Source organism: Dysidea avara, chromosome 6 (genome assembly GCF_963678975.1).
Source record: "Dysidea avara chromosome 6, odDysAvar1.4, whole genome shotgun sequence".
Lineage (NCBI taxonomy): Eukaryota > Metazoa > Porifera > Demospongiae > Dictyoceratida > Dysideidae > Dysidea > Dysidea avara.
Genome location: NC_089277.1, coordinates 18,720,906 through 18,745,352, shown reverse-complemented (window position 1 = coordinate 18,745,352; position 24,447 = coordinate 18,720,906). Strand labels below are relative to the sequence as shown.

Genomic DNA, 24,447 nt, shown 5'->3' with positions numbered 1-24,447 from the left:
ATTTTTGTGTAAAAATATTGTCATATGATTTGCATGAATGACTGCTCTATTAGAATAGTTCGATACTATATAAAAAATTTCGTGTAAGAAATTTTTGTACAAGTTTTGCATACGAAAATTGTTTTATAATGAAAAAAAGCAAATTAAAGTATGTATACCACTATACTATAAGTGAAAGTGCATAATTAGTACTAGTAATAGAATGGTAAAGTGAAAGTTGGGATAAATACCATATATAAGTGTTACATTGAAAATATTACATTGAAAATGGGTAAAATTTCACCGAGTGAAACTTCTATTTTCAGTGCAACAAGAGTGATATTAATCCCAAATATTTCTCTGATACTCATGCTATTCCAAGTTAATATCATGCTCAGTGGCAGTTTCAAGGTTTCCACAGAAACCCCCGTTAAAAAATATATGATTACACAATAATTGAGTATTTTAATTCATTATTGTGGTGTGCACCTATAATTGGCGATGTGCATGCTCAGCACTCCATAAATAAACTCAGTAAATATTTATTTTACAGATAATTTCACACTAAAATTGTTGCCAAATGCAGTCTCAGAGCATCTAGATTTCAAAATTTCTTGGGGGGGGATGCCTCCACACACCCTAGCGTAATTATATGCATGCTTCACATGAAGCACACTCACCCATGTCAGTGTATATGTCCACCTTCTTAACCCCTTTATAAATTCCTAGATCCGCTACTGATGCTTATTCTTTGGTTGCCAAGCTAGGGTTCAGTTGCTATGGCTCAAATGGAGAATCAAATCAGAATAGCCCATAGCGACCATTGCTAGGCAACCATCAACATGGTAACCTTGGTAACCATTGCCATGGAACTATTTCTTAGGTAATAAGCATGCAGATAGTAGTGAAGAAAGCCTATACTTTATTGTGCACATTCATCAGATTAGAATTAAATTCATGGTAATCACGCAAGTGCGTATTTGCATGCTATTAATCACTACTTGATCAACCTATGTGCAGTAGCAATAAAATAAATAAATAAGATATCTATTATTTTATATCTTTGCTATCAAACATACTATGCTTGATCCAAGTGTCTAAACATACATAACTCAGATCTTTTGTGCTACAAAGCAGCTGGTATATTTCATGTCACTAACATACGCAATTCCCTTTTCAAACTTCATTTTCACGATCTCTGCATAACTTATTGTAAAGCCAACCTCTTTCAAAGTTGACATCACGTCTTCAATCCGCAATGGATAGCAAAAATATTTTGATTCACCTACATAATACATGGTTGACTCAATGTTTGCCAACATCAATAAGAAGCCATTCGGATTAATTAGGTCAAACACTCTTTTCAAGATAGGCTTGTATTCATCAAGTGAAGACATTACAGCTTCAATGCAGTACCCAGTGTAGATAATGTCAAACTTTCCACTATAGTCAGGGAGCATCTTGTCAGATTTCATGTCAAGATAGAGTGAATCTTTGAACTTGCTGCGGAGTAACTCTTGACGCTTCACAACAGCATCTCCACCATCCTGACCTTCCAGTGTATTAACAACATATTTGAAGTAGGGATCCCAGCTGTAGGCATTGGGATCTTTTCTCATCCACATCAATGTCTCATCTTGACAGGAGGCTGAATAATCAGAGTGGTATATCTCACCAACATAAGGCGCTGCACTAATTAGGGTATGGAGGTACGGCCCAGCACCAAATTCCAAAAAAGTTGCATTGGAATTGTCCCACTCCTTGTGGAAATCCTTGTAAAACTTGTGTATCATAGCTAGTCGCCATTGAGTTTGGATCCTATTGTCAGTCACCTCAAATTCTGTCCCCGGACATCTCTGCTCAAGGAAGGCTCTTGCATTGAATTTCTTATAATCTCTTGTGTACTTTAGGCTTTCTAAAACACAAAACATAATTATGATACATTATGCATAAAAGGAAAATGGGTATGTTAATACATGATTACATTGTCACTATTTCAGACAAGTGTGCTACCCTTTTCTAGAATAGCTATAATACACTGTGAGTATAGAAGGTGTGTGACGCAAATGAACCAACATGATTAGATAATTACAAACAATAGATATAAATATATTGTTGTGCAGAACTAATATGATTAGCTACCATAGCTATTTATATCTAATCCAAAACCAAGCAGCACAAAAATTCACCTGAATTGCCTTTATTAAAAGTTTTACCATTAACCTACCATCACAGCCATTTCTTTGCCGCCACCTTGGATTTCACATCTTTTTTCACCATAGCCTTTTTGAGGGCCACACACTTTTTTTACAGCTTGGCTGTTTTGGATTAGATTTCATTTCTTTTTGCATTTGTATACCCCAAAGCCGGCCTATCTTTGGGAATTTTTTAATCTATCTTTTTTTCTTTACCACAGGAAGAAGAAAAGATGAAGTAGATGTACTTTAAATATTTTATCAGTAAATGTATAAATTATATATATATATAATACATATATTGATTACAGAAATCTCCATGGTGGTTTCTTTGTAACTGAACATTCTACAAGGTGACTTCTTCTAATTGCTCTCGCTCTCTACAGGGTGAATTGTTTGTAGCTGAACGATCTACAAGGTAACTTCTTCTAGCTGATCTCTCTACAGGGTGATTTGTTTGTAGCTGAAATCTGTAAAGGTGATTTGTTTGCAGCTGAGCTCTTTACAGAATGTTTCTTGGTAGATGAACTCTCTACAAGGTAACTTCTTCTAACTGATCTTTCTACAGGGCAATTTGTTTGTGGCAGAATTTTATACAGGGTGATTTCTTTGCAGTTGAATTCTCTACATGGTGGTTTCTTTGTAGCTGAACTCTCTACAAGGTAACTTCTTCTAGCTGATCTCCCTACAGGGTGATTTGTTTGTAGCTGAACGATCTACAAGGTAACTTCTTCTAGCTGATCTCTCTACAGGGTGATTTGTTTGTAGCTGAATTCTGTATAGGTGATTTGTTTGCAGCTGAGCTCTTTACAGAATAATTTGTTTGTAGCTGAACTCTCTACAAGGTAACTTCTTCTAGCTGATGTCTCTACAAGGTCACTAGTTTGTAGCTGAACTCTCTACATGGTGGTTTCTTTGTAACTGAACTCTCTACAAGGTAACTTCTTCTAGCTGATCTCTCTACAGGATGATTTGTTTGTGGCTGAATTCGGTATAGGGGATTTGTTTGCAGCTGAGATCTTTACAGAATGGTTTCTTTGTAGCTTAACTCTCTAAAAAGTAACTTCTTCTAACTGATCGGTGATCTTTCTACAGGGCAATTTGTTTGTGGCTGAATTTTCTACAGGGTGATTTCTTTGCAGCTGAACTCTCTACATAGTGGTTTCTTCGTAGCTGAACTCTTTACAAGGTAATTTCTTCTAGCTGATCTCTATACAGGGAGATTTGTTTGTAGCTGAATTAACTACAAGATAACTTATTCTAGCTGATCTCTCTACAGGGTGATTTGTTCGTAGCTGAATTCTGTACAGGTGATTTGTTTGCAGCTGAGCTCTTTACAGAATGGTTTCTTTGTAGCTGAACTCTCTACAAGGTAACTTCTTCTAACTGAACTCTCTACAGGGAGATTTGTTTGCAGCTGAACTCTCTTCATGATGGTTTCTTTGTACCTGAACTCTCTACAAGGTAACTTTTCTAGCTGATGTCTCCACAAGGTCACTAGTTTGTAGCTGATCTCTCTACATGGTAGTTTCTTTGTAACTGAACTTTCTACAAGGTGACTTCTTCTAGCTGATCTTTCTACAGGATGATTTGTTTGTAGCTGAACTCTCTACAACGTAATTCTTCTAGCTGATCTCTCTACAGGGAGATTTGTTTGTAGCTGAACTCTCCACAGGTGATTTGTTTGAAGCTGAACTCTTTAATGATGGTTTCTTTGTAGCTGAACTCTCTACAAGGTAACTTCTTCTAGCTTATCTCTCTACAGGGTGATTTGTTTGTAGCTGAATTCTGTATAGGTGATTTGTTTGCAGCTGAGCTCTTTACAGAATGGTTTCTTTGTAGCTGAACTTTCTACAAGGTAACTTCTTCTAGCTGATGTCTTTACAGGGTCACTAGTTTGTAGCTGAATTCTCTACATGGTGGTTTCTTTGTAACTGAACTCTCTACAAGGTATAACTTCTTCTAGCTAAGCTCTCTACAGGGAGATTTGTTTGTAGCTGAACTCTCTACAAGGTAACTTCTTCTAGCTGATCTCTCTACAGGGTGATTTGTTTGTAGCTGAATTCTGTATAGGTGATTTGTTTGCAGCTCAGCTCTTTAAAGAATGGTTTCTTTGTAGCTGAACTCTCTACAAGGTAACTTCTTCTAGCTGATGTCTCTACAAGGTCACTAGTTTGTAGCTGAGCTCTCTACTTGGTCGTTTCTTTGTAACTGAAATCTCTACATGGTGGTTTCTTTGTAGCTGAACTCTACAAGGTGATTTCTTCTAGTTGAACTATCTCTTTCCATAGTTGCATGAATTCCCTACAAGGTAACTTCTTATAGCTGATCTCTCTACAGGGTGACTTGTGTATAGCTGATCTCTATACAGGTTTCTTGTTTCTAGCTGATCTCTTGAATTCTCTTCAGGGTGACTGCTCTATTAGGATGACTGCTCTATTAGAGTATCTCGATCTCGCACTTGCTGCACCAAGTTGGATTTCATGTTATAACTCCGTGGCTTTAAGTCTGATTCTTCTACACCATTGATGAGCCTTTCTAAGATGATTACTCCATTTGTACAACGATTTTCAAAGCATTACCCCAAGCGGTTTATCTGGTAGGCGTGGCAAGCATTCGTTTTTTTAGCTAATCTCGATTGCGTAATTGTTACACAGTGTTGGTTTTTTCGTTGTATCTTCCTGGTTTTTAGCTCGATTTCTTTCAAACCACAAAAGGTTTGAGGTTCAATAGTTACCCTATTCACCCACCGATTTTCAGCTTCTTCCCATACGCGGTTTAACCTGTAGGCGTGACAACATATTGGTGTTATTTTTCGTGAATAATCGCTCATAACTCTTTGCCTGTTTATCATATTCCAGCCAAAGTTGGTACCGAGATGCGCCTTTATACCCCCCTTCTGTGCCAAATTTCAAGGCAATCGGATATGGCGTTCGCGTTTTATAGCAGTTTTTGTAAGTGTGCGACAAAAGGAAGAAAAATAAGAAGAAAAAGAAAACAAAGAAACTAAGCCAATTTTTGAAGTCGCATATCTCGGGAACGCGTGAAGTGATTTCGCTATTTGAAATGTGGAGTGCTGAAGGTGGAGGGAGTGTCCACAGCAAAAATCGTCTTGTTTCATCAAGGCAGCACAGAGCTACGGAGGTGCGAAAATTGCGTTTTCTTTCTTCCTGTCAATATACTCACGGGTGTTACGCGCCGGCTTCTTGGGTCGCACGACACACTACCGTGTGTCTTGATATGTTGTGTAGTAACCAAAGTATCCTTTTTTTTAACATAAAAGAAGTAAACAGAATGCGTTTTTAAAAGTGATCAATCATTTAAAAGTCCAGGTATAGCTGTAGCTTCCCTTCAGCTAAAACAAGAAAGGGACAGTATTATCCCCTCACAGTAATCAAACAACATGCACAGCTGACATATGGATGGTACATTTTGAATGACATGCATTATACCTTGTGTAGTGATATATTCTCTTAAGGTCACAGAAGCCTTCCAGTGTTGGCATGTTAAAGAGCTAAATGTACTCTATAAAGCTTACAGTGTATCTAACCTTGAGACATAAATGCTAGTCATGAATAATTAGCTAAACAAAGAGCACAAATTCCCCAAACAATGTCAAGTTTTGTAATTTTACCTCAAAGTCACGTACACAACTCATAAGGCAACATTTATAATTACAAGAATAACTTACGTGGAGGTGAGAAACCAGAATGTAATTTGTGGTTCATGACTTAATGTACAAGCCTATGGGTGTACTGCACGCACACTGTTTCCAATCCAGAAGCAGTTGTACATGTACTATGAATCTACATTTATTTTAGTGGTGTACAGTGAATCTTCTGCAATGTGACACCTCTATTGTCCAATAATCTGACACTGTTTGCTGCACCAGTAACACTTTTTCTGTGTACTACATGCATAGACTACCAACATCCTTGCTTATTTGACACAATTGTGACCCAGTCTGAGAAAACCGGTCTTATTTCCCATGTCAGCAGATTCCATTTTTCACCCAGGACACAAAGCTACATGAATAAACTATCTAATTCCACAATCAAGACTTGAGTGGTCTGGTTTTGCTGGCTGCTTTTTCCAAGTCTAGTGGCGATCTGTATGTGCGGTGTGGGGCCTTAATGGAGCTCTGGTCAGCCTGGGGATGACTGTATGAGGCGGTACAGCTATGTGGTGTTGAATAAGTACCTCTGCTGTGAATATCCTTTCATTTTAGCCAATTTTGAGACCTCAATGGCCAAAAAGTTGGCGTAATTCATCTCTACACCTTCCATTTCAATTTTTGAACACCATCTCGCCTGCCTTCTAGGCCCCCGCCTCCTATCCATTTTGCCTGATACTGTCAACCTCGGTTTAAAAACTATCTAAAATGGCGGGAAACTTAGTTGTTGGCTACTTGCACAGACGATGCTGTGGAAGGTAAGGAATTGGTGTAAAACGTGTGAAAATTTGGTACGCATGGCTTCAACCATTGGCGAGCTACAACACACTAAATACTTAAAGCCGGCATTTCTCGATACTTTTAAATAGGCGATAACATGAGCCCGGTTTTCCCAGACTGCGTTACAATTTTTCAATCACTAACTAGTGTCAGATTAGGCCAATGAAACTTGATTAGCAGTTTCGCGTCATCACCCGCGTGCTTTTGATACACCCGCATGGAATTTCATTATTGGTATTTTTCAGATCGAAATACTCTAATAGAACAGTCACTTATAAATTAGTAACGTACTTTAGCTATTTAATGCAAGAGTAATCAGTGTAAATCTTACTGTTTTTTGGCAGAAATCTTCATGTTTGGATGTGTGTTGTGCTTTTGGAAAAATAATGAATAATAACCACCCGCCCGCATCAAATTTTCAAAAATCTGAGCGAGAAACTGGTAATCAAGTTTCATTGGCCTTATTATATTTTCACTGTATAGAAAAATTCTACAATTTACTGACTTCCACTGCTGGATTTTACTTTATACTCTCTATTTGTTCTTTGGACTAGGTAAGAACAGTCAATTGTTTAGGCTGACTCTAAACTGAAGCCAGCGTCCTACTCATTCAATGCCTTAACCCAGAGACACCAACTCTTGCACTAGTTTTACAATTCATGGCCAGCTGAACCTGACCTGCTTACACATAGCTTTTTATCTCAAAGCTATAAACTGGTAAAGTAATTACGTATGTTCTTGAGTGTCCCATGCACCTGGCCAGATATCCAAGTAATTGATAATTCATAACTTTCCATGAATGTATTTTTGTCATGTACTGACAAAATCTTAAGATGCTTTCTTTTTCACAAGACAAGTTATGAGTTGCAAGTTGTGTCAGTTGGAAAGGCCTTTAGACTAGGTTTCTCGGAAGACTAGCTCACATATATTGCATAATATTGAATTACAACTAAGGATGCAGATTATTTTGCAGCCTACAGCCATTTAGCAGCCAATGGGTGGCTACCGAGGCCAACATTTTGTTAGTCAGCAATGCTAATGCTGGCTGAGGAAACAAACATAACATATTATATCTTCTTGTAACTGTGGATCATCAGCACCTACCTGAGTTTTGGAGATCATGCAACTAACTCTCAAACATCATTGAACCATGCACGTATATACTTGCCCACTTAATAGGATGGCATATAATATTATGCTATAGATTTTACAAAAAGACGTTTGCTGTTATGAAAACGTAGGTCTAATTAAATTCAAGATTGATTTTTACTTGGTGCCTAAAGTAAAATAGAAGATCCTTTGGACATACAGTTCTACAACTACCACAACTAACCCTAAACTCTGACCAACCATTCTCATTAACCAGTCTCCTGACCTACATACTAACAGCTTAATACAGTAATACAGTGTTTGCAATAATTAATATTTGTAACTGTGTGAGTATGACAGGAACATATCCCTTACTGAATATAGTAAACTACTGTAGCTGATGTAATGAAAATGTCTGTTGTCATGGTTTCTGTTGCCCAAGAAGAACTAAGTAAGCATAGTGCATCATATTGTTGCATTCATGAGTTAGCTAATAACCTTTAGTGAAGTTTATAGACCACAACACAAAAGTTATGGTTCCCTTGTCATTTTTCTGAATCATCAATTGCATGTTTTTGATGCACCAACTTGCACTCCATGTGTAGTTGTAAATGTAGTCCTTAATACACATTAAAAAAAACTCCTGGTCAGTTTTGCATCAGTTTTGCATGTGGATTTAAGACCAGAAACATAACATAACTTAATAACAAACTTTTGTGGCCTTACCCTTACCTGCCTAAAAAGATGTTCAGCCTATCAGTATCTGTATTAATATTATCCTCCTCTGTCAATAATACCCTTACAGTATACTATGGAAAAATGATAAATTTCAGTATTGTCCACCATGCACTATACTTTATTTACCTTTAGAATCTACAGAGATAACATTGAACCAAGAAGCCTATAAGTACTGCCACCATAGCTACATTGGACTACAGAAACTATATACTCTACAATGTATCATCATACCAAAGCTATATAGATACTATATTTGAGGCTTACAAATAGCAACCTTGATGAAAAATCTATATGGGATTGTTCCATCAAAATAAACTGTGTGCTCACAGTATAATATGGTACTAATCTTTGACCAAACAATGTCATTCACCCCTCACATAACAAAATAACTTCCAAAGCCTAACTCAATTTATGCAATTGCTCTTCACTCAAAACATATAGCTATCTTATAGCTACACTGGAACATGCAAGTTCCATATAATTTTATATTGGTAATCTATAAGAACATCCAAGTGAGCTCTATGTTGGATAATTAATGATCATGATTACAGCCGTACAACTATACCAAAACCTCTAGCTACCTTTCAATACCACCATAAAAGAAGGAATCTTTCTTTATGGTTCTTTATGGTATATATCAGCACAAAAACAGCCAAGTTATGAAAAAAGGTGCGGTCTTAGCCTGGGTGAAAAAAGTTGTGAAATAAAAGGTGGTGGCCAACAAATGGCTGCAATGCACAGCATTAACATCATTGCAGCCATTTGTTGGTCACCACCTTTGATTTCACAACTTTTTTTCATCTAGGCTTTTTAAGACCGCATCTTTTTTCACCGCTTGGCTGTTTTTGTGCAGATATCACTTCTTTTTGTAATTGCAAGTTCCAAGGCCAGCCTATGGTTGACCTTGATAATTCCTTTTAGCTTTTTTCCCTTTACTACAGGAATCATTGAAGACTGCGTGACTATAATATGAAGAACTGAAATAAGATGAATTTTGAAGGTGTGTATACCCCCAATGATATGGTTGGGCAGATTCGACTCAAACTAGGAATGGGAGATGCCCTAAGCTTCCACTGCAGAAATGGTTAATTATACCGTTTCAAGCATACTGGAGCTATGGATACATGAAAACTTTTTTCGTATTCAGATCTTTTATCATTATTCCCAGGATTACCAGCACCCCTTGCCACTACCCTGACATCACAGAACTGTGTGACACTACTCCTTCTGAAGAGAGACAAGGAGAGCAAGTCTTCTGTAAAATACAGCACTGAGCAGCATCACCCATACCACCCCTTAATGCTGAAAATACAAGTGGGGTAAAAGAACCTATCTCAATTTCTTTGTTTATACTTCTGTTGTTTCTCATGTTCAAAGCATCGATAAACTAGCTAGCTACAGTGAGGATACTTGGGTACCATGATATGAAGGTGCAATAGCCTTAACTTTGACATTAAAAAATGTCTTCAGATGTTTGCTTACCTCCCCAGAATCCTGAAGCATAAACATCTACACGAGCTTCATCCTCATTATTAACTATATTATCTACATGTGACAAATCTATCAGCAATCTTACAGCTCTGATAATTCAACAAATATTTGAGGTGTCACCGTACCACCAGCAGGCTTACAATTGTACCAATATTAGGATATCTATACAGATGCTTACATGAACGAACTGTTGTCCAAGAAATGGCTGCAGATATTACTTTGTAATGTTACAAATTAAGTGACAGTGTAATATCATTGCAACCATGATATCAGATCTTTTTCTATTTTTGGAAGGCCACACATTTTTTCCCAGCTTGGCTATTTTGGAGTTAGATAAGTAGTGAGACTGTTAACATTTCTGATTCCTGTAACTGACTGGGACAAATTTAGTCTGATAGCATGTCTTATGTATTCTCAACTATTATCTAGCAGATTTGACCAAACACTTCAGCACTTTTAATGTATTCATATTCACTATTATTCAGTCTACCAGTTGGGCACTGGAGGGTTAATTGTTGTAGCGGCGTCCACTCTACAGTAAAGATTAGTAGTGAGTTTCACTACTAATTTGGCTGCCACAATATTCACTAGTTAAGTAGTAATGCTCACTATACAACTGCATTTATTTTTGTGATAACAATCCTTCAGTACTTTCTTGTAGTAAATGTCATCGGCTACATATATTGATGATTACTGGCTCAGTAGCTACATGTAGTGACATAAAATTAATGAATGCAAGCCTTCACTACTTTTTTTTAGTAGCTATATGGTGACGTTCACCATGTACTTTGTTTTTACTGTGTAACCATGGATGAGATGCATGACCCGCTATGAACGCACTGCAATAATTAGCTATGATGGTTCTCCTAGCTACTCCATCAATCTGATAAAACTATAGAAAACTGTTGATTGAGGTTGATATGCTATAACCAAGTCTAGCTACTATAAAACAAAGCAAATTAGCTATGAGGTACATCCGAGGTGCACTTGATATTTGCTGCATCCGGTTGAGTCTCAGCCATGCAGTTTGCTAACTACGTAACGGCTAGTGGCATTCTCTCCAGATGACATTAGTTCAACAACTACTACCAAGAGTGCATAATATTTGTATGGGGAGAGTATCTCAACTGCCAGTATATGGCCTGTACAAACACACTGCTGCAAGTTTACTTTTGATTATGCATACCCGCTAGCCTGATTCTACTGATGACAAAGAACTGTTGATAGATGATGATTGGCGTTGATATAAGGAGAAGCCTTTCCTCTAAAAGAGAAGCCTTTCTTCTAAAAGAGAAGCCTGTTACAGCAGTGTGTTTGCTGAAGCGGGTACTCCAGTTAGACACCCCCAATACAAATATTATGAACTCTTGTTACTACCATAGATTATATATGCCTACCCTACTACTTACCGACAGAAGCGAAGCATCTTATAGGTGACTGCTGCAAGGTTGACTGCCGGAATCGTGACCTCGGTTTCAGAAGATAGAGAGGAGGAGATCGCAACATGCGTATCCCTAACTTCAAATTCGGCTGGAATAGCTTTGCTGAGAACATAGCTAGCACAGTTGCTGCGGTATTGTTGCTACACACTTACACCTCTCGCGTGGCCAGACCCTAGACCAGACTCGGTGACCTCCGCGCTGACCCGGTTTAGTATGTTGATATAGCAACCATTACAATGTGGCAATAGCCCGGTTATACTGGCACGTGCATGCCATGCATGCACGATAGGAAGCGAGTTAAGTAGAGAGGTTTGCATCCATTAGTTATTGACCTTAGGCTTAGGTGACCTTTGCATCCAATGGCTACTACTATACCGTCGCTGCTACCACTTCAGTACTATTATTATTATTATAGGTAATAATAGTAGAACTCACATGAGTGAGTATGTTACAATAGGTGTACAATCTAGTGTTATTTAAATGTTCCTTTAATGTATCTAAATTGTTACAATTTATAGTATCTATAGATAGACTGTTCCATATTTGGATTGATGTAGGAAAGAAGCTGTACTGCATGGTTCGAAATTCGCAAGCTTGGTACTAGCTATCCTCTTGCTTCCCATTTAGGGTACTGTGACTCCACACAAATAAATTCTGTTTTCTAGCTCCATTATTCCATATTCTTCCATTAGTTTTCCGGTTATTCTTGCATTCTGTACAGGCTCAGTAAAAGCCATAAACTAATTATCTCTATAGAGAGATCAGCTAGAAACAAGAGAGAGAGCTCAACTTCAAACTTAACAGATCACACTGTAGAGAGTTCAGGTCATCCTGTAGAGAGATCAGCTAGAAACAAACCATCCCGTAGAGGGATCAGCACCTTGTAGAGAGTTCAGCTCCAAAGAAACCATCATGTAGAGAGTACAGCTACAAACAAATCACCCTGTAGAGAGAATAAGTCACCTTGTAGAGAGTTCAGCTACAAACAAATCATCCTGTAGAGAGATCAGCTAGAAAAAGTTACCTTGTAGAGAGTTCTGTTACAAAGAAACCACCATATAGAGAGTTCAGCTACAAAGAAACCACCCTGTAGAGAGTTCAGCTATGAGCAGATCACCCTGTAGAGAGTTCAGCTATAGAAACAATTCACCCTGTAGAGAGATCAGCTAGAAACGAGTCATCCTGTAGAGAGATCAGGTAGAAGAAGTTACCTTGTAGAGAGATCAGCTGCAAACAAATCACCCTGTAGAGAGTTCGGCTGCAAACAAATCACCCTGTAGAAAGTTCAGCTATGAAAAGATCACCCTGTAGAGAGTTCAGCAAGAAGAAGTCACCTTGTAGAAAGTTCAGCTGCAAACAAATCACCCTGTAGAGAATTCAGCTACAAACAAATTGCCCTGTAGAAAGATCAGCTAGAAGAAGTTACCTTGTAGAGAGTTCAGTTACAAAGAAACCATCATGTAGACAAACAAGTCACCCTGTAGAAAGATCAGCTAGAAGGATCACCTTGTAAAGAGTTCAGCTACTAACAAATCACCCTGCAGATAGTTCAGCTAGAAACAAGTCATCCTGTATAGAGAGATCAGCTAAAAGGATCACCCTGTAGAGAGTTCAGCTATGAACTAATCAACCTCCAGATAGTTCAGCTACAAACAAGTCACCCTGTATAGAGATCAGTTGCATCTTATATGTATGCATGGGCAATAAAAACGGAAAAGAGGAAGGGGAATGGCTAATCTTTTCTTAGAATTACTAAGAGAGGTTCAAAATTATACTTTTGGTGTAAGGGTTTATCTATAATAGCACATTTTCAGTTTACATATATTCTCATTTTATTCAAGTAGTACAGCATTTTCAAGCAGTCTGTGTTTTGGTAGCTACAGAGATAATGATGTATATCAAGAAATACTAAAAGCATGCAGTGTTGTCCAAAGTAGGTTGGTAAGAAATCATATGCCGGGTTTAGTGGCCGATTTTCGCACCTTAAAAAAACTGCCTTACAATAAGGGTAACGCTATATTCACCCAACTTGATGTGGCGCCTCAAAATAATAACGCACTTTGTAAGCGCTTAGTCATTAGAGTGCTCCTTTAATACACTACGCTGCAGCGCTGGATGTCAGGGGGGTGTATTATCTATGATTCCAGCATAGACTACTTCGGACTTCGCTAGAGATGGTAAGCAAGGTATACCAACATATATGACAGTAGTTTCGTGAGTTGCTAGATACACTACACTGTAAACCAGAAAGTAAAATACGAGTGGGAGGGGGGGAGAAGGAATGCAAGGTGCTGACCCGTAGTAATATGGTAGATCTGTAGCTGCAGTCAAAGGCTAAGGCTGCTAAGTTTGTGCTACAGTCAAGGATGAAGTCTGAAACCCACAATTGAAGTGCTTACTTGAAGTTCCACATTGGGGAAAATTTTGACTGGACAATAGTCTGATGGCAGTTGCAGATATTCCTGTGTCTATGTGACACCCCTGTTAGGAAATGTTCATAGCTTTATAAAGTGTGTGCTAGAATGCAACCTTGCTTATACAATGGAGCGTAACTACTAACTCACTATTACAATGTGGTCTTTGTATGGGAAGCAGTGACCAAACTGAGGCATATACTTCATGACCTCATTAATAAGACCATCACATTGTAGTGATTGCACTGTAGGTCCAGAAGGTAGCTAAGATGCACATTAGCAAGACCACATAATTGTATCCTGGTGGTTCCCGATACAAGGAACTAGGGCTGAAACGATCATGGATTTTTAGTATTCGAGTACTCTCTAGCATTAATGATCGAGTAATCACGAATACTTACCATACCTATATTGAAGCATATCATATGCAGTTTAAAGCTTTTAAGTAACAGCGATGATAAATACGCTGTATTAAAGTACCCAGTAAATGTTCCTGACAACCAAAATGCTTCAATCAAACTCCACACCGTCACTGCCAGATAACAAATGCATCATGTGAGCTCATTAATATTGGATCACATGATCTCAACGAGTACTCCAATACCAATTTTACTATCCGAATTCTAATATCCTTAATTAGTACCCATTTATTTATTTTAGCCATACAATGAACTGTGCAACTACCTTCTTCATACAACATGCATTATATGTGGAACATTGCAAATGCAAGTAAAGTGTACGTATATAGTACACTACAATTTCCTTACATCAAATTAAGCGAGAGTTTGTAATATAATTATACTGAGGAGAGTATTCTACTCTCATATACACCTGTAGAAAGACATATCACGATGGTACTGTGTCTTTTTGTAATTAATATTGATTGTACGCATGCCAGCAATGTCACTAGCAACTAAACTAACTCAAGCTCCTCGGCGTTTCTCACCAAACTACAAGTGTACCTTCTTGTCATGGGTTTAGACAATTGCTTATATATAGGCATTTGTTGCTTGACCATTCACAGCTGTCTTGAGCGACACAGTACTTTATGGGTTCTTGTATGTCACAAACCACACTTACTGTAGTCGTTACATCATCACTTTAAAATATGCTCTTCTACAGGGGTATATGAGAGTAGGACACTACTCCTCAATTATGTTATAAACTCTTGCATTACGCATTACGTAAGTCACTTACCGTATATTAAAAGAAGCAAAGTATGACTATGTGAGGTGGTCTTATTGTGGTCATGAAGTACACCTTAGCTACAGTATGTTTGGAACCAGCATGGTCACTATAATTTGTGTGTGTGTGCTTAGCGGTTTTGAGGTCGTTGTGGAACTTTGGATTCCACGACCTCTCATTGTGAGACCTGGACAGTCCTCCTGTGGGTTACTAGCCCTGTCCCAGGAGGATCTGCCTGCACAAGGCTCAAGTGTCTGAGGTGCACAGGCATCCCAGTGCTGGCTCACTGGGCGGCAATAGCTGTGTTAGTACGGCTGCCAAAGACTTTGCTTTTTGTGTGTGCATCTATGTATATGTACAAATTTATTTTCTTATAGAATAATTTCTTTGGTGACCAAGTTGTCACAGATGGTAATGTACTCAATATGGAGTCCCCACAATTCATCACACTACAATGGACCAGAGATGGGACAGTACTCAGTAAGACTAGAACACTCTAAGGGTCTGTGCTACTGGATCATACTGCTGTGCTGTGAATGGCATCAACGTCCATTATGCTTATATTGATGTGCAAGGTGGGTAGTGTAACTTCACAAGTACCTCAGTAGCAGTGTACATATAAGAGTCTAAAATGCAAATATTTTTCCTGCTCCTAGCTGCCATGCCCATAAAAGTATGCACACAGATGTTTACAGTATCCCCCCCCCCCCCTCCCCAGGGGCAGAGACAGCTATCAAAAAGTAGGGGGGGGGGGGGGGGGGGGGGGCTCCAGAGGCGGATCTATAGGATTTTGCTAGGGGGGGCACACTGGTAGAAATGACTTCACAGTGTGCAGAGCACACTTGGCGAAGTGCAAAGCACGAGCTATCTAGGGGGGTCTGGGGGCATGCCCTCCCAGGAAATTTTGAGAAATTAGTACTCTGAGATTGAATTTGGTGGCAAGTTTTCACTTACTCTAGCTGTCTTTGATATTCCATCTTTTACCCATCCATACTCTGTGAAAGACGTTTGCCTTTTCGCCATGCCATCTGTGGAGCAGGTACTAAACTATGACGTCACATGATGCGAAGGGCACTTGATTATAGAAGTTTTGGTCGAGCAAGTCAATGTGTCTTGGATTAGGCATAGTTTAAACATAAGTTCAGCTATAATTTTATTCGTTGTAATGTCGCTTTTGCTGTTCATAATGCATCTGTATTGTGAGATATGGGGGAGCTTAGCCCCCCTATATTTCCACCCACCCACCCTTATTCTGACAAAACTGTATTTTTCCCTCCCTTAAGTCATTTTCTAAATGAAGGCCTGACTACTCATATCAGGGGTGAAGAACAGCACTCTGGGAGAGGGGATACAGTCATGGTATCTTTGTACACAAATGACACATATTTGTCAATAACGATTAAACAGGTTTCATTGTAATTTATTTAACCCCATACAATTTTGTATGAAATGTGTAGTGTGGTTGTGTATACCTGCATGTATGGTTTATCTGGACACTGGTGATTACCCAATTCATGCCTCAAACTGCACACATGATTGTCTTCACAGCATGCAGGGATGAAAGCATAGGCTATTTCATTACAATAATATCTCACGTGCATATATACACGACCACAGTTCATACAAAATCACAAGAAGTATTGAACCTAGGCCTGATAATCTTTTGTGCTTATTTGCATTTCAGCAAATACTTCAATAACCCTATGAGGGTATAAATACTTCATGTTTTTGTACTCCATACTGAGGCATTTTTATTTCCAGTGTCATATCTAAATTCATTATGCAATCTGCCCTATAGTGTGAAAGTTTAACATCCGAAATTTTGACTACTTTGATTATTTTTGTTCAACATGCTCAATCATCCAATATGTCAAACTTTCCATTGTCAATATTAGCGCTACATATATGGTATGTCAATGTCATCATGTATTGAATGTCACAACTGTAACAACATAACCATTTTATTTTTACTCTGTTTACATCGCTACGTACGTCAAACTGTGGGTGAATTTTTACTGTAATTCTTTACCTTTTTATCACAGCAAAGATGTTATGAGCTTGATGGAGTTGAATCAATAGCTGATAATTAAGGAGAACTGGTGTTACGTACACTGCTACTTTGTACTCCATCCATTAAGAGACAACATAAGAAGTCATGCTACAGGGACTGCTACGTACGTCAGTAAATCTGTACTCTACTAGCCACTGCATACCGCTACCTCAAGACTGTACAGTCCTATATATATGCGTACGTACAATGAACTGAAATTTAAGTTGCTATATTTTTTAACAGTCTGAATGTATAAATGCACCAACATGACCAAATTTTGATCACATACATAGCTGTTGGTTTGTCCAAAAATCTCAATAAGGAGCTTATTTTGTGTCCTACAGATTACACTACTAATGAGGTTTCTCTGTATTGGGTATACAACCCAACCCGATGTGTAGCAATTGGTTATTATTCAGTTTTAGTTGCCACAAAGACTATTTAGTGATGAACTCAGGCACTTAGAAGTAAAGGTTCCAGTACTTACATGCCATACCTCGATCTGGTAAATAAGGATTTTAGAAAATACCATATAGTGTTTTTCTGAGGGGGGAAATTTTTACGAATTTGTGGATCAGCAGCTATCCTGCCTATCCACGAAAATTTCCCCCCTCGAACTTCACAAAATAGCATTACTGCATCCTGCAGAAGCAAAAATTTCCCCCCTCAAAATTTTTGAGGGTGACGATTTGCAAAATATTTCAGCTATGATATCAATATGTAGTTATATTTTAAAGTACATGGTGAAACTTGTCAACCAGTGAATTCCTTGCTCTAATCAGTTGAGTCAATCAATTCACTCTGATCATCTTACAATACAGTTGTGTTGTTGCCACTTTTGAATGATATGATGACATCAAAACGACTATTGACAGTTTTCATAGTACAAATTCAAAGTCATTGGGTTTTAGCAAGGAATAAATTGATGTAGTTCTGGAAACACTGGGTATTGTAGATCCGATTTTGACTCACTTAGTGGATGGATCATGTTGTGTCGGGTGTCCTCAAATAGTTGGTAAGGAGTGAACAGTCCTATAACAACAATTACCATCAGGCTTCATAGCTACAACTCTCCTGTCAGCTTCACTTAAGAATTTGTGAAGAATAGTCACTAGTAATTGCTGTTGGAAAAATCTAACAGCTAAACCAATGTATTCTAGGCTAACCTTAGGTAGCTGATCCACAGGCTTGTCACCTATAAACAGATTTAAAGTAAACTATACATAGAGAATTCAACTGTACTTTTACTGCATGACTTTTTCACATTGGCGATGAATGCATCACCAGAGTGTTACTCAGTATTATACTTCATGTCTGATACAATATTGCTCTTTCATCAAGGAGAATACTAAAATTGGTTCAAATGTCACTAATACACTAATATTTCACTCGTACAATACTGAACACACACACACACATGTGCAACGTATGTGAAGTACGTATTTACATATCAAAAGAATACAATAAAACAGATAGGTTGAATAAACAGCTGTCTATTTTTGGTGACAGCAAGTAACATTCAGCAATTCACAAACCATATCATGTGGTAACCATTTAACCATACAGTATAGTGGGTTATTATTAGTGTTGTGCGAATATTTTGTATATCACCTATCATGATTATTGCAAACTTTTTTATCACGATACGATAAATTATCATGATATAAAAATCTGCATGAAGGCATGGTGATAAATTACTACAATGAGATTTTAGCACTTGAACCTATGTGAAAAGTAACAATAGAATTCTACAAAATCCCACCTAACCTCCTGGAAGTCTCTATAAACTCTGCTTTACTGTCTTAAATATCATTATCAGTAAACTTTGTGTAAAAAGTGGTGCATCGTTATGCATCACGATATAATTTTATCATAATTCACGATATAGAAATTTATCGTGATATGCAATATTATCGATATATTGCACATCACTAGTTATTTTCAAGGGGAAAATTTTGTGGATTGGCAGCTATCCATGAAAAATTTCCTAGTTAAGGGGCACCCAGGTGGTTTTTGAATAACTGAGGCCACTGTACAGTATTGTCCAGATAAGATTGAAATGCTGTACATAATTTGTGTTACTGTATTGAAGGTTTTTTTCTAGGGGGAGATTGCACCATCCAAAATTTCAAGGGGGAAGATTTTCACTGCTGCAGGATATATTAAGTAATATAGACTTTTCACACAACAAAATGTGGACTATTGTAGTCATCTGAATACAAAGTGGTCCCTATTCCTGGGAGTTTGGGGTCCTACTGTACGTATATTCAATAGAGCAAATACATTAACCCAATAGTTGATCTATGCACACACCACTGAAGTTCAATTTTCACCTTGCAATACACTATGTACACCACAGAAATGCTGCCACTGATTTGCTCAGGCTGCTTTTTATGAGCTAGAAATGATCTGACACCTTGAACTGCTACTGGCCAGCTGGAACACGAGGCTAGAAACGTAGACACCATTGCACAGTTGCCCAGTTGTTTTATACATACTTTTCTTTCACTTTCAGTGGCACCACTTTCAGTGGCACAGTTGGGCTTGAGACCAGTCTATATGACATACTTGGCCATATATTCTATTCATATACCAATTGCCACCCCATAGTGATATGCTTGTATTAAAGATAATACCATTGTGAATACTTCAGCTCAAAATCACAAAATTATGGCTATGTCAGTAGCTAACTGGCTGTGAACTAAACACTATGATTGGCTGCATCCATGGTTAAAATTTCAAATTCAGAGCTTTTGGCCATCACAAGTTGAAACTTTTGAAATTGTGTATCTCACAATCTATTCATGTGCGTAGATCAATGGTTTTCCCACAAATACAATAAAGTTAAAGGGGCTAAACTTTTTCACACCAAAGAGTATTACAGTAGGATAGATTACAAGGAGGCATAGGTGTTATACTAAACTGTCACTTTTCTTAACTATATCTGTATTGCTGTATGATAACTGTCGTTCTCCAGACAAGACCACATAACTTTAAGACCCTTGGAATGATTTCGTTACACTACTCACCTTGCACATCAATATGAGCACAATGGACAATGATACCATTCACAGCACAGCAGTATGATCCAGTAGCACAGACCCTTAGAGTGTTCCAGTCTTACTGAGTACTGTCCCATCTCTGGTCCATTGTAGTGTGATGAATTGTGAGGACTCCATATTGAGCACGTTATCATCTGTGACAACTTGGTCACCAAAGAAATTATTCTATAAGAAAATAAATTTGTACATATACATAGATGCACAACAAATAGCAAAAAAAGCAAAGTCTTCGGCAGCTGTACTAACACAGCTATTGCCGCCCAGTGAGCCAGCACTGGGATGCCTGTGCACCTCAGACACTTGAGCCTTGTGCAGGCAAATCCTCCTGGGACAGGGCTAGTAACCCACAGGAGGACTGTCCAGGTCTCACAATGAGAGGTCATGGAATCCAAAGTTCCACAACGACCTCAAAACCGCTAAGCACACACAAACATACACACACACAAATTATACTGACCATGCTGGTTCCAAACATACTGTAGCTAAGGTGTACTTCATGACCACAATAAGACCACCTCACATAGTCATACTTTGCTTCTTTTAATATACAGTAAGTGACTTACGTAATGCAAGAGTTTATAACATAATTATTGAGGAGTAGTGTCCTCTCATATACCCCTGTAGAAGAGCATATTTTAAAGTGATGATGTAACGACTACAGTAAGTGTGGTTTGTGACATACAAGAACCCATAAAGTACTGTGTCGCTCAAGACAGCTGTGAATGGTCAAGCAACAAATGCCTATATATAAGCAATTGTCTAAACCCATGACAAGAAGGTACACTTGTAGTTTGGTGAGAAACACCGAGGAGCTTGAGTTAGTTTAGTTGCTAGTGACATTGCTGGCATGCGTACAATCAATATTAATTACAAAAAGACACAGTACCATCGTGATATGTCTTTCTACAGGTGTATACGAGAGTAGAATACTCTCCTCAGTATAATTATATTACGAACTCTTGCTTAATTTGATGTAACGAAATTGTAGTGTACTATATACGTACACTTTACTTGCATTTGCAATGTTCCACATATAATGCATGTTGTATGAAGAAGGTAGTTGCACAGTTCATTGTATGGCTAAAATAAATAAATGGGTACTAATTAAGGATATTAGAATTCGGATAGTAAAATTGGTATTGGAGTACTCGTTGAGATCATGTGATCCAATATTAATGAGCTCACATGATGCATATGTTATCTGGCAGTGACGGTGTGGAGTTTGATTGAAGCATTTTGGTTGTCAGGAACATTTACTGGGTACTTTAATACAGCGTATTTATCATCGCTGTTACTTAAAAGCTTTAAACTGCATATGATATGCTTCAATATAGGTATGGTAAGTATTCGTGATTACTCGATCATTAATGCTAGAGAGTACTCGAATACTAAAAATCCATGATCGTTTCAGCCCTAGTTCCTTGTATCGGGAACCACCAGGATACAATTATGTGGTCTTGCTAATGTGCATCTTAGCTACCTTCTGGACCTACAGTGCAATCACTACAATGTGATGGTCTTATTAATGAGGTCATGAAGTATATGCCTCAGTTTGGTCACTGCTTCCCATACAAAGACCACATTGTAATAGTGAGTTAGTAGTTACGCTCCATTGTATAAGCAAGGTTGCATTCTAGCACACACTTTATAAAGCTATGAACATTTCCTAACAGGGGTGTCACATAGACACAGGAATATCTGCAACTGCCATCAGACTATTGTCCAGTCAAAATTTTCCCCAATGTGGAACTTCAAGTAAGCACTTCAATTGTGGGTTTCAGACTTCATCCTTGACTGTAGCACAAACTTAGCAGCCTTAGCCTTTGACTGCAGCTACAGATCTACCATATTACTACGGGTCAGCACCTTGCATTCCTTCTCCCCCCCTCCCACTCGTATTTTACTTTCTGGTTTACAGTGTAGTGTATCTAGCAACTCACGAAACTACTGTCATATATGTTGGTATACCCTGCTTACCATCTCTAGCGAAGTCCGAAGTAGTCTATGCTGGCATCATAGATAATACACCCCCCTGACATCCAGCGCTGCAGCGTAGTGTATTAAAGGAGCACTCTAATGACTAAGCGCTTACAAAGTGCGTTATTATTTTGAGGCGCCACATCAAGTTGGGTGAATATAGCGTTACCCCTTACAATAAGTTTTACCCGAAAAAACCACCTGGAATGCATTAGTACTGTTATAATGGTGCTGTACCTTGGGTAAACGAAGCAAACAGTCGAATGTTTCGATGTACAGTGCAGAGGCGTAGCCAAGGGGGGGGGGGCAAGGGGAGGCATTTGCCCCCCCATCACCGTAGTGTTTTTTTTGAAACCTCCGTCACAAGCTTACCAATAGTAAACTGACACGCAAATGACTAAATTATGTGCGCTACTACGCGGTACCACCAGGGGTTGCTAGTGAACGCGCACACACAACATTCAACTCGATCGTGAATCCACCGAACGAAAATATTAGAGACACACGTCTATATTTAGCCTAGATTACTCACGTGATAGAGCATTTCGAATCTAAAGATAGTCTCGTGCCCAGACCCCACCCACTGCGTTGAATAGGGTCTGGTGACTTACACTATGTTTTTTGGGCCCGCCGCCATATTGTTTACCCATTTGTATCCATAGCTGTAGTCGGCCATTTTCCTAGTTCCAGCCTATCAAATCGCGTTGTACCTGAATCAAGGCGTCCGATTGGTCAGAAAAGAAAAATGGCGTAGGGCCCAAAACTCCTGCGAATGTCCGGCACCAGACCCCATTTAACGCAGTGGGTGGGGTCTGGGCACGAGACTAATCTAAAGAGTGACCCGCTCAAAGGACCTTGCCGCGGCAGGAGTCACAACTCACAAGTGATAAAGGAGACCAGATGACGCTAAGAACCTACTGCCTATGAAGTCATAAAGTGTTAAATCTAGTCTACCAAGTTTATTTTCTCGAGTCGATCACACTAGATCTTTGTACGGCAGTGCTGCCAGTGTAGTCGGCCTATTCCAATAGGGCGGTTCTTCAGAACCCCCTGGCTACGGGCCTGGATCAGTCACAAGCTTACAAGTTCTGCTAGCAAGAAAGACTGGTGGGATTTCATGCAATACGTGGCATTTGAATTTCGCCGAGTGAAGTGAGTGAACATGTCATCCTTTCAGCAGTGTGCTAGGACTGCAACACAAGCTGTGGCTAACGTAAAGTAACTTGTATTAGCACTAAAATATTAACAATAGCTCTACCGGACTGTGGATGAATTTGTTGGAGTACAGTTGTGGCACGTGCGATGATACTCGACGAATGAATCATTGATAAAAGATAAGCAATCAATACTGAAGTAGCTACGTAGTTAGTTGTGTGAGCTGTAATAATACAACACCGTATGTTGGCTAGCCCACCATTGGGTCATTAGCCCTTTTTGCAATCATGAATTATTTTGAGCGTTTCGTGGGGGCATGCCTGCCCCTCCATCACCTTCTGGCTAGCTACGCCCCTGGTACAGTGAGTTTTAAAAATTTCGAATTTCATCTACATTAATTTTCGTCTGCCAGCCTACCTGCTGTAAGACCCGGTAGCGCTAGGTGTACGGCTCCAGAAATTTCAGACAGTCAAGGTAATCAGTGGCGGATCTAGGATTTTTAAAGGGGGTTTCTGAAAATTGGTATAGCTAAATAAGGCATCTGATGACAATTCTCAGGAAAAATTTTGAGATTTTAGAAGCTCTGAAATTGGAGTTTAGGCTATTTTTAGTTATAGAAATACAAATTCAATGTTATAAACTGTAAAATTTAATAGTATAGCTAACTATAGGGTAAATATGTGACTACGAGCTGTAGCTTTGATTGCTCTATTAGAATAGTTACTTGACTGCTCTATTAGAGTATCTCGATCGTTTTTAATGCAGTGGGAGATGAAAAGTGAAATGTTGCTGAGGGTTTAATAGCTATAAATGGTGTCAGTTAAGTGCAACTGTGTGCATGCTACTGGTATATAGTTGTTTGCTATGACAAATTGTTAATACAACAATGTTTATGTATTGAAAATGCCACTAAGCAAAAATTTAAAAGGGGGTTTCTGTCGAAACCCCAGAAACCCCTCTAGGTCCGCCACTGATTAATAATGACGTCGGATTCACGAATCTGTTGTTCCGATTACGTTCTGTCTACTGCACCATGCTGTTTGCTTTCATCATTCATCCGATTCTTTGCTTTTGTGTGACCCCTATCAATGACAAAAATTGATAATAATAAAGGATAATTAATAGTTGCGGCGCGCGCCACAACCCAAACTTGATTTTAAAGAAGTGTGATTACCAGGGCCGCCCACGGGGAGGGGGGGAACTGCCAGTCTGAAAGG

The 24,447-nt window shown here is 38.7% G+C and overlaps 1 protein-coding gene and 2 long non-coding RNA genes across 4 annotated transcripts; 1 reads left to right on the top strand and 2 right to left on the bottom strand.

Annotated features, from left to right (window-relative positions):
- Window positions 1-946: 946 nt before the first annotated feature.
- LOC136258331 (nicotinamide N-methyltransferase-like) lies at window positions 947-11,614 on the bottom strand. Its single transcript, XM_066051653.1, has 2 exons — window positions 11,355-11,614; window positions 947-1,894 (listed from the first exon to the last, which is right to left on the bottom strand). Exons 1-2 carry the CDS (start codon window positions 11,497-11,499, stop codon window positions 1,092-1,094), a joined length of 948 nt encoding a protein of 315 aa, XP_065907725.1. The 5' UTR covers window positions 11,500-11,614; the 3' UTR covers window positions 947-1,091.
- Window positions 11,615-13,424: 1,810 nt separating this feature from the next.
- LOC136258466 (uncharacterized) lies at window positions 13,425-17,551 on the top strand. Its single transcript, XR_010702795.1, has 3 exons — window positions 13,425-13,564; window positions 15,364-15,561; window positions 17,029-17,551. It is a non-coding gene; the product is annotated as an uncharacterized lncRNA (long non-coding RNA).
- An 81-nt stretch (window positions 17,552-17,632) lies between these two features.
- Window positions 17,633-22,248, bottom strand: LOC136258465 (uncharacterized). 2 transcript variants are annotated; one of them, XR_010702793.1, is made up of 5 exons: window positions 22,076-22,248; window positions 20,066-20,263; window positions 18,279-18,384; window positions 18,203-18,231; window positions 17,633-18,157 (listed from the first exon to the last, which is right to left on the bottom strand). It is a non-coding gene; the product is annotated as an uncharacterized lncRNA (long non-coding RNA). The 2 variants fall into 2 exon arrangements; XR_010702794.1 differs by lacking the exon at window positions 18,279-18,384 and having other exon boundaries at window positions 17,636-18,157; window positions 22,076-22,245.
- Window positions 22,249-24,447: the final 2,199 nt, after the last annotated feature.